At 35.0% G+C, this 11411-nt stretch overlaps 1 protein-coding gene across 1 annotated transcript; it reads right to left on the bottom strand.

Moving 5' to 3' along the window:
* Positions 1-2373: 2373 nt before the first annotated feature.
* Positions 2374-11411, bottom strand: LOC131423934 (endogenous retrovirus group K member 19 Env polyprotein-like). Its single transcript, XM_058576912.1, has 2 exons — positions 11142-11411; positions 2374-8275 (listed from the first exon to the last, which is right to left on the bottom strand). The coding sequence occupies exon 2, from the start codon at positions 8146-8148 to the stop codon at positions 7207-7209; it is 942 nt and encodes a 313-aa protein (XP_058432895.1). The 5' UTR covers positions 8149-8275; positions 11142-11411; the 3' UTR covers positions 2374-7206.

Genomic DNA, 11411 nt, shown 5'->3' with positions numbered 1-11411 from the left:
AAAAAAAAATCTTAATAATTTAAAAAAAACTACTGCACACTAATGTTTAAAACTGAAAAAAAGTGGTTTATTTATAGTAAAAATCATCATTATGTATATGAAACAATTAAAGTGCTAATTGATATATTCTGGCTTCACCATTTTCCTACTTCAAATTTTGCAGTTTTAAGCTGTTTTTAAATGTCACACTATGCACGTGTGTCTGTGTGTGTGTGTGTGTGTGCGCGCGCTCGCACATGCAGTAAACATGTTAAAATGCTATGAAATGCTATATTTTTGTGATATTATTTGCTTTGGGGGAAAAAGATGATTTTATATTAAAGAGAGATGGTAAGGAAGAAAGAAAAAGGAAGCAGGTAAGAAAAGAGGAGGGTAAGAAAGAAGGTAGAGAAGAAAGGAAGGGAAGATGGGAGGGAGAGAAGAAGAAAGAATGAGAAAAAGAGATAACTCTTGTAATTAATTTAAAAAGAGCACAGTACAAACACATATAATTTGAATTAAATGTGACGATGGGTGCATTATCCAGATAAAATTAAAGTCAACTTAAGAGAACAATTTGTTCAAGTCTATTCAAACACATTTTTGGAATTAGAATGGAATGGATGAATTTCGGGGGATGGAGGGACTACCAAAAGAGCAATAGACTTTTGAACATACCAATTTCCATGGAAAATATTGAGATATCTGTCAAAGAGCTATTCTTCCTTAGAGCACTAGGCCAGATGGTTTAACAATTATTTGGTTCAAATTCTCAAGGAACAGATAATTTTAAAGTGCTTAGACCATGGAGATAATATTATTTCAACTGTCTTCGACCATGAAGGTAAATAACTTCTAATTTTTGGACCTCATGGTGCTAGAAAGTGCTGTGCATTGCTGCCTTCTGATTGTGTCTGTGGTAGTGAGTTTCTGAAATGAATCGTGGGAAACCAGATGATGAGAGTCCACATGGTTATAGTGGGTGTGCAGTAGTGTATTATTGTGGGTTTGAATTACATTTGCCTGATGATTAATGTCCAGCAACTTTTCATCAATTTATTGACCATTTGTTTATCTAATTTGAAGAGATGCATTTCCAAGTCCTTTCCCCCATTTTTAATTAGATTATTTGTTTGAATTTTAAGCATTTTTATAATGATAAATACACATTCCTAATCAGATATATGATATGAAAATATCTTCTCTCATTCTGAAAATTATTTTTCTACTTTCTTTATTTTCTACTTTCTTTATAGTTTCCTTTGGAATACAAGGAAATTCAGTTTTAATGAGGTTCAACTTATATGTTTTTCTATTTTTGCTCATATTCTTAATGTCATAACTAGGAGTTAAGTTGGACTCATATCATACAAAAAAATTAATTCAAAATAGATCAAAGCCCTTAATGGAAAATATTAAACTACAAAACTCTCATAACATGGGGGAAAGTCTTCCTGATCTTAAATTACATTGGTTTCTGGCTAGGAAGGGGTCTGGGTAGGCCCCTTGGCTGATGTTAATGTTCTGCATGATAAGAGCTGTTCATGTTACACAGGCAAATGCATTTATCAGTAGACAGTGACCATGCACTAAAGACACGCATGTTTCACTTCATGTAAATTTGCATTATATTTCATAAGACTTAGAAAACTGAAAGCCAAAGATAGAACTGCAAACTCCAGAACAAACTGAAGTAGGTAGGGATCACTTGGACCAACCAAGCAGAGCCTGCTACAATGTTACAGATATGCTTATGAGCAGGCAAATATTGATATGTACCTATCAGGAAAAGTTGTTTATAAGCCATGTGATGTTTTAGCAAATAGGAATGGAACTAGCAAGTATTAACCATTTATTTTCTGATGGGACTGTATTTATAACATTTTAACCCTGTCCCCCCCAAATAATACTTAGGAGGAAATAGTTATAAGGGAGAACAAATTATTTGCACTTAAGTATACAATTGATAGAGCTTGGATATGAATGCAGGCCTAACTCTGCCCAGTTTTCTATCCAATTGAAAAATAGACACCACTGTAACTCCAGATCTAATTTCTGGTATAGTTAGGTGATTTCATTGTATTAAAAGAACCAAGCAGGAAGAATAATATATGTAATATAATTGTATGTGATATATAATTATATAGTACATTTATAAAACATATATAATACACTTGTGTATTATATAGTACATTTATATAATAATAGGTTATATTTATATATATATATATATATATATATATATATATATAAAGGTTCTACAACTTACATAGTTTCAACCATAATTTAATGGTTAATTCACTATAAATTATCGTAAATTAGATTTTTTGTTTCCCCTCATTTTCCCTTAACCACTAACTGTACACACATTTGATTTTGTAATTATGTAATTATCACTAGTAAAATCAGCAAGCATTCCTTTGATGAAAAAAATTAAGGAAATAAGCTTTCACATATATGTAGGAAACCTGGAAAGCCATTTACAAACAGAAAAAAAATGAACCTCATGAATGTCTAATTTATGAAAATTTCATTACATTTCCTATCACCTGTAACTCAATAAAACGTACTCTTTTGTTTTTCAGACAATTAAAAATATCAATTACTTTTTCAAACACTGTAGAAAAGCTGAATCAAAGTTTACTTTTTTATTTTGATTGGTTTGAAAAAAAATAGTTTTCCTAAGATTTGGTAGTAAATAGCTACCATTTTTCTATTATTGAACTTTGCTTTATGAACAGGAATTAAGTGAAACTTCCAGAAATATTCTCTAGTTCAATCTGGTGAAGAATGCAGTCCCAGAATGATCATTATTTTGATCACTTCTTGGGACTTCGATTGAGTAACAATGTCCTGACTTTTCTTATGGCCAGGGGACAAGAAAGCCTGTGAAGTGACCTAAATTGAAGAGGCAGCCACAAATTGCTGTAGGTCTCATTGTCATCTCAAAGAAATATGCTCAACTCAGCCCACTACATCATTCTGCAAGGGTAGAGACTGACAAAACTAGGAAATAGGGTTCCTGTCAGTCTACAGAATTAATATGTATAGCCCAAGGTTGAATGTATCACAGAATACTAGACAGAAAACAACTCCTTCAATTTTGCTTCTCAGGATCTGACTGGAAGTAATGGGAATAATGACATACGACATTTTCCCAATCACTAGTTACTTTGAATATATGAAAAAATAAAATCTATCATCAATACAAATGGGAAAAGGATGTCACCCAATCACATTGAGAGTTTCAAAACCTAGATATGACAATTACTCTCAAATTTTGATTTTCTCTTCTTGGAAAGATTTGCCAAAACTTGAAATGGGAATGAGCAAGCATATATAACTCTTTTTTTATAATTAGCACATGATAATTATACATAATAGCAAGGTTCATTTTGACATAGTTGTACATGCACGAATATAATTTGCTCCATATTAATCCCCAGTACTTCCACTCTCCTTCTCTTCCTCCCTTCCTCTCTTCTTGGTCCTCACCTCTACAGATCTTTCCTCTACTTGTTTACAGTTTTTAAAATTAGTGCTTTAGAGACATACATAAAAAATGGAATTCACTGTGGTGTATTCATAGATATACATAGCATAATTTGGTCAATTTTATTCCACAGTTCCTCCTTTTTCCATTCCCTTCTGTCTCCCCCTCAATCTTCTTCCTCTATCCCATTGAAAGACTTTGATTTTCATGCCCTCCTCTTTTTCTTGTTTTCTAATTTTGCTCTAGATTTCACATATGAAAGAAAACTTTAGATCCTTGACTTTCTTAGTCTTGCTTATCTCATTTAGCATAATGCTATGCAGTTCCATCCATTTACCAGCAAATGACATAATTTTATTCTTTTTTAGGACTGAGTAAAACTCCATTGTGTATATATACCATGTTTTCTTTATCCATTCATCTGTTGACAAGCATCTGGGCTGGTTCCATATGTTGGCTATTTTGAGTTATTCCACTATTAAAATTTCATAATAGTATGCTGACTTTAATTCTTTTGAATAAATACTAATAAGTGGCACAGCTGGATCATATGGTAGTTCCATATGATTGGTTCCTAGTTTTGGGAGGATTCTCCATACTGCTTTCCAGGGCTAATTTACAATCCTATCATCAAAAGTATGAGTGTAACTTTTCCCCCACATGGTTTCCAGCATTTATTACTTGTATTCTTGATGATGGTCATTCTAATTGAAGTGAGATGGATTCTCAATGTAGTTTCTATTTGCATTTTCTGATTGCTAGGAATATTGAACATTTTTTAAAGAATTTTATAGTCACTTATATTTCTTCTTTTGAGAAATATCTGTTTAGTTATTTTGTTCATTTACTGATTGGATTATTTGGGGTTTTATTGGAGGTTTAGGTTAAGTTTTTTTAGTTCTTTATGTATTCTAGATATGAACCCCCTGACAGAGGAGTAACTGGCGAAAATTTTCTCCTTTCATAGGCTCTCTCTTCATGCTCTTATTTTCTTTGCTATGTAGAAGTTTCTTAATTTGATGCTCTTATTGATTCTTGGTTTTATTTCTTGAGTTTTAAGAGTGTTAAGGAAGTTAATGTCTACAACAATTAGTTGAAGTGTTGACCTTGTTTTGTTCTAGCATTTGCAAAGTTTCTGATCTGATTCCTAGGTTTTTTATCCTTTTTGTGTAGACTTGTATGCAGGGTGAAAGATATGAGCCTTTTATTTTTATATATTTTTTATTCTTCTACATGTTGATATATAGTTTTCCCAGCACTATTTGTTAAAAAGGCTATATTTTCTCCAACATGTTTTTGGCTCCTTCGTCTAGTATTAGATGACTGTATCTATGTGGGTTTGTCTTTGTGTCTTCTATTCTATGCCATTGGTCTATTTTGATGTCAATACCATGATATTTTTGTCACTATACCTCTCTATATAGTTTGATATCAGTTATTGTGAGTTCTCAAGTATCACTCTTCTTGTTCAGTATTGCTTTGGCTATTCTGGATCTTTATCAATCCATATTTCCTTAATAAAATATTAGTAAACTACATTTAAAAACACATTAAGAAAATATCATACCATGATCAAGTGGGTTTCATCCCAGGAATACAAAATTGTCTCAGCTGGTTTTTGTTTCCAGTTAACAACGGTCTCATTCCCAGTTTAGAATGAATTGAGGAGTGTTCTAGTCCTAGTCGTAGAAGAATTGTAGTGATTCTTTAATGTTTGGTAGAATTCAGCAGTGAAGATATCTGAACCTGAGTTTTTCAAATGGGAGTTTCTTTTTATTATTAATTCAGTCTCTATATATTTTATGACCTTATTATTTCTTCTTGAATTAGTTTGGTAGTTCTTTTCTCATGCTTTCTAAGTATTTATCCACTTAAGTTAGTTTTCTAATTTATTTTCAGGAACTCATTCTCTTTCTTTCGTTTTTCAAGTGTTTGGGTTCTCAAACTTAGAGCCTAGAGTACATGTGTTCATGGTAAGCAAACTCCCTACCATTGAACTAGGCAAGTTCCCAGTCCCTCTCTTTTATTCTGATCCTAACAATTTGAGTTTTCTCTTCCTTGATCTTTCCTTTTATCCAATTCCACTGACAAAATCTTGATCCAAATAAAATTCAACTCTCTGCCTTCCTTACACCTACATAAGTAGATAAATTTGTGTAAAAAGCAAAACATAATCATGTTGAATGGACTTTCCCAATTTTTTAAAATAATTTTTTATACGTTTATTTTCTTGATTGATTTTTTTTAATGTGGTGCTGAGGATCGAACCCAGGGCCTCGCACATGCTAGTGCTCTACTGCTGAGCCACAACCCCAGCCCCCCAATTTTAATATTCTGAGAATATAGGGGTTATTGGGAATGTCTAAGACAGTGATAGATGATGAGAAAAACTGAAGTCAAGATCTCACATGAATCACAATGAAATTATATATATATAATATAATTCACAAATAAATTTTAGAATTTTTTATATGAGTCAAATACTTAATATATCTAGCTCACTACCTGTCATCACCTTGAAATATATCACAGGCAGTTACCCTATGAGTCATCTTGGGTTATTATATTTTGGTTATAAGAAGATATGAGTTCTAAATTGCATATTAAGAAAAAAATCAATCCAATTTTGAATTCTGGAAGGCTACATGTGGAATCCTCTTCTGTATAATTTTATACAATGTGTAAGAAAAATAAAGATTTACATTTTTTTCTTTCATGCTGTTTAATCCCTAAACTCTAGTGGAAATACAAATTCATCTTATGAATTCATATAAGTAAGTCATTTAAATTCATCAGGATATTGCACTAGCCTCCAAGGGGCAGAAGTGACCTCTTCTTTCTTAATACAAGTAAGGTGTGCACAGAAGACATCATGATAATTTTGTGCCATTTGGGAATAAGGTGCTTGACCTAAATGAGTCCTCTAGTATATATCAGTCAGGGTTAGTTCAGGAGAGTCACAATTCCTAGTTATTTTGAGCAGAAAATAATTTAATTCAGATAATATCATATTTAAATATTATTGGAAGGACCCAAAGAAGTAAATTTTAGGAGACTTCAATCAAACTTTCAATTTCAAAACTACCATTATGGCCAAACTACAATGGTCCAGAAATGTGCATGCTATTTCTTCCAACACTTAAAAAAATTGGACTTCATGTTGAAGACATCCAATGTTGATGATTAAATAGAAAAATCACATAACATGTGTTAAGATTAATCTGCTGTCTATATTTTTATTAAAGCACAATCAAGTTCCTAAAAATGTTACTTTTTGTTTAAAAAATGTGCTCACGTAGAAAAAACACTTGATGAGTAAATGCAGAGGTTTATGATAACTCAAATAATTTTAAGTTCAAAAATGAAAATTAGTCTCATTCAGAGACAGAATTTTCAGAACTACTACAACATTTTCAGTGAGATTATATGTAAGAAATCAAGAATTTTTAATTTCAGAGGTAATAGAAATAGAAGAAACAAATTGCTCAAAAGATACTACTTAGAAGTGTGCAGCATACAATTCCAAGACTGAAAAAAAAAATCTAAGAATAAAGATGTGACTGTTTCCACAGGAGTCAGTTCATCCCAATCAGTACCCAGTAGGCAGTCCTTCAGAGACTCAAGGTATTTGGTGAAATGGATTCCAAAAAGAGAACAGCTAGTAACTAAGGGAGAACCTCAAATATCTTCTTGGGGTGGCTGCATCAGGCTTGCACAGAGGAATCCTGTCAGACTCAATCAAAGGATAATAGATTTTCAACCATATGCTCTTTAACTTTTACATTTCCAATAATTAAAACATAAGGAGATTGGACACAGGCTCGTAAGCCATAGCAAGATCCCTCTTTACAGTTCTTGCCAACAAATTTTGGTAAAGGTTTGTCTGTAAAATGTAAGAATTCTGAGGCAGCAACTAAACGCCAAGTATCTTTCTGAACACCTCCTTTACTATAAGTCAAAATATTACTAACAAATCCTGCAGGTGTCATAGCAGAATTTCTTCGTAATTGTCTTTTATCAATTTTTGGAGACCAGTCTAAAATATACCCACTATCTTTAGACACCTTATGTTGTACAGGAAAGGTATTTACACAATCCATCCATTTGGGAAAAGTGCCAATCTCAATTGTAGAACTATTTGGACAGTGGGGCATCCGTGGAGGTTTTGCAGAAATGACTGGCTTGTTATGGGAAAGTCCCATCTTAATTACTGATCTAGTATAAGGTCTTAAGTCCCCATAAATAGAATTATTTGTCAGTCTATGTCTACCAATCGCTGTCTTTTCTTCGAATGATACTTTCAGACAGCCAGCATGTTTATCGTGTGACCAACACAAAGGTAATTGGGCACTGTAGCCAGAATAATTAAATCTAGTCACATGATTGGGAGTAATATGGGTATCTGTAAATCCTCCCATCATGAATGAGTCATTAGTAAATACTGGAATAGATTCTCCAGTCCACACAGCTGGATGTACCAGGGGTGGATCTGGGAAATATGTCCAGTAAGTGTCTACTTGATCCCCCTTTACCTGACAGCCCAACAGGGCAATTACTGTTGCTACCATCATCACTGGGGTCCTGTCCTCTCCTAGGTGTCGAAGTATTCGGGTTAGCTTCTTCAAGTCTTCCCATGAAATCAGCTTTTCGGCTGGGTCAATCTGGTCTTTTTTCATCCTTTTCCGATCTCCTCCTTCTGGATAGGGGCTCCTCCTGGTCGATCCTCAGTCGCTTGAATCTGGGTTCTATCTCTTCCATGTCTGATAGCACGTTCAGGCACCCAAATAGGACGAAATGCGCCTTCTGGGAAAATACAAACATGACCTCTACCCCACATAATCACTGGGTCTGGACCCTTCCACTGACCAGTCTGTAAATCTTTCCACAAAACTTTGCCTAAAGGGCCTGTTACTGAGGGAGACATTTGTCTCTCAGCAGCAGTGTGACCTTGTTTAAAAAATTTAAAACAAACAAGGCATGATTAAGGCTATTTTGGGGAGTCATAAACCTATTCCCCCCCTTTAATTTTTGTAATTGAAGCTTAATAGATAAATGAGCTCGTTCCACAATGGCTTGGCCTTGAGGGTTATAAGGAATTCCTGTTTTATGATTAATTTTAAACTCTTGGCAAAATTGTTGAAAAGAAGAGCTTACATAAGCTGGAGCATTATCTGTTTTAATCTGCATAGGGCACCCTAAAACAGAAAAAGCTGCTAAGCAATGAGAAATTACATGTTGAGTATTTTCCTTAGTACGTGCTGTGGCAAAAATAAATCTAGAATAAGTGTCCACTATGACATGTACATAACATTGTTTACCAAATTGAGGAATATGAGTTACATCCATTTGCCATATTTGATTTGGTTTTAATCCACGGGGATTTACCCCTGATGGCAGAGATGGAGTGTGAATAACACATTTAGGGCATTGGCTTACAATCTGACGAGCTTGTTCTCTAGTAATATTAAATTTTTTACGTAAGCTAGAAGCATTTTGATGATGTAAGGAATGGGAAGCTAGTGCACAGTCATATGAAGACATCTGTTGACAAAAAGCTACTAATTTATCAATCTTGTCATTACCAGAAACTAAGGGTCCTGGAAGATTAGTATGAGCCCGTATGTGCCCTATGAAACATGGGTACTTTCGCATTAGCACTGTCTTTTGTAAATTATGAAATAACTCAAATAACTCTTGTGATGAAGTATACCCAATAACTGAAGTTTCAATATTTTTAGTAACTCCAACTGCATATAAGCTGTCAGAATAAATATTAATAGGCTCATTTGAAAAGTAATTTAAGGCACAAATCAGAGCTTGAAGCTCTGCTCTTTGGGCAGAAGTATAAGAAGTTTGTATTACCTCTGTGTGAACACGACTATAAAAACCTGCTTTACCTGAGTTAGAACCATCCGTGAACACTGATAAAGCTTCATCTATAGGATGTGCATGTACAATCTTTGGAAAAATAATTGACGTTAATGATGCAAATTGTATAATCTTATCACGAGGATAATGGCTATCTATTTGGCCAGGAAAATCAGCAAAAGCTATCTGCCATGAGCTAGAAGTTTGAAAAAGCCAATTAGTCTGTTGAATAGAAAATGGAATAATTATGGTATCAGGCTCAGATCAATTAATTGTAAAATCCTAGTTCTACCTTTAATTACTAATTGAGCTATAGAATCATGAAAAGGAATTAATGTCTTTTTGAGGAGAGTGGGATAAATAAATCCACTCAATAACTCCTAATCTTTGCCATATGGCTCCTGTTGGGGTATGCTCAGTTGGAAATATTAATAAATACACTATTTCTTTAGGATCAATTCTAGTAAGCTGTGCATTTTTAATTGCATGTTCAACTCTCCTTAAAGCCATTCTAGCCTCTAAGGTTAGCTGACATGGAGAGGTTGGAGAGGGATTTCCTTGTAATATCTGAAATAAGGGACTTAAATTAGAAGTAGTTAGTTTTAAGGATGGCTTCAGCCGATTAGTATCTCTTAAAAGCCTTGAATATCATTAGGGGTTTGTATGGAAACTGTTTGTTTCGCTCCGGTAAAATTAAAGATGGCGGCCCCCATGGTCGGCGCGATGACGTCACATTGCGTGACCACCTACTTCCTCATTTTCGGCCCGGGGGCGGGCCAACCGGAAGTTTGTGTTCCGGCCAGGCGGAAATGATGACAAGAAGGCAGGCTCATCCGCGCCATCTTGATCTACGGCATGGGGCTGAGCCCTGCAATATCTATTATCACCAGTAGATGGAGCCCTGAACTTAGAATTGCGCATGCGACACTCCTGCGCAAAATGATTATTTCTCCCGCAAATGTAACATTTTCCGCGGGGTTTTCGTACTAAATCCTGTGGTTTCAAAGTTTCTTTTATTGCTGCAGTTAGGGCCACTGTTTGTAAATGAGTAGAGTCTATGTCAGAACATAAGCTAATAAACTCAGAAACTGTCCCTTTTTTACGGTGCGGTCTAAGAATATCCTGACAGTATTTATTTGCGTTTTCGAATGCCAATTGCCTAACAATGAACTCACTCGCTCCCGAGTCCCCAATTGACCTGTTTGCAGCCTGGTACAACCGGGCTACGAAATCTGAGTAAGGTTCATTCACACCTTGCCTGATTTTGGTAAGAACTAAATTGGACTGGTCCTTGGAGACAATTTGTCTCCAGGCGCGTTTCGCACAATCAGTTATTTGATTGTACACTACAAAATCATAATTTAACTGTCTTTCTAGGTCAGTAAATTCACCTGTCCCAAGAAACATTTCTACTGGCATTTCTATATCTTGTCTTTTGTTCTTTTCTGCCTGTTCAGTACAGAAATCAGTCCAGTAAGTCCTCCAAAGTAAGAAATCTCCCCCGCTCAGAAAAGATCTGGCTAAAGAAATCCAATCGCTAGGAGGAAGGGGTTGTGAGCAAATATTTTCTATCAGGCTCTGTACAAAAGGGGAATTTGGACCATATGTCTCACATGCACTTTTTAGTTCCTTAATGGTTTTAAATGGGATTACAGCATGAACTCTAACTCTCTGATCTTGTTCATTAACTTGCTCAAAAACTGGAAAAAGTTGAAAACCACTAGTATCCTCCCCATCTTCCTGTGCTTTCTTAATACCTCACTGGAACGGGGTAAGAAAAGTCATTGTTAACCCAGCGTACCTGTTAAATTTTGTCCTTTTAGCAGGTACTGGCCGAATTCTAATAGCCTGGACAGGCGGTGTTAAACGCAGCCTGTTAAGATTCCTCTGTAAGTCCTGAATTTCCATGTCTGATTCTTCTCCCTCAGATTGCAAATCATGGTCAGACTCTGCACTATCGCCATTTTGAATTTGGGTTTCTAAACCACGTGGCGGAGAAGAACTCTGAGCCCCTCTAGGAATCTCTTCCGGATTTTCCTCTGTAGGAAGATCCTCTACCTCTTCCGGAGGG

Source organism: Marmota monax, unplaced genomic scaffold (genome assembly GCF_021218885.2).
Source record: "Marmota monax isolate L192 unplaced genomic scaffold, Marmota_monax_Labrador192_F-V1.1 WCK01_AAM20220418_F8-fsc00061, whole genome shotgun sequence".
NCBI classification, from domain to species: Eukaryota; Metazoa; Chordata; class Mammalia; order Rodentia; family Sciuridae; genus Marmota; species Marmota monax.
This window is presented reverse-complemented; position numbering and strand designations above follow the sequence as displayed.

Bases quoted from the DNA above. Each gene is read 5' to 3' on its own strand.
- LOC131423934 (XM_058576912.1), bottom strand. From the start codon at position 8,148: ATGAAAAAAGACCAGATTGACCCAGCCGAAAAGCTGATTTCATGGGAA.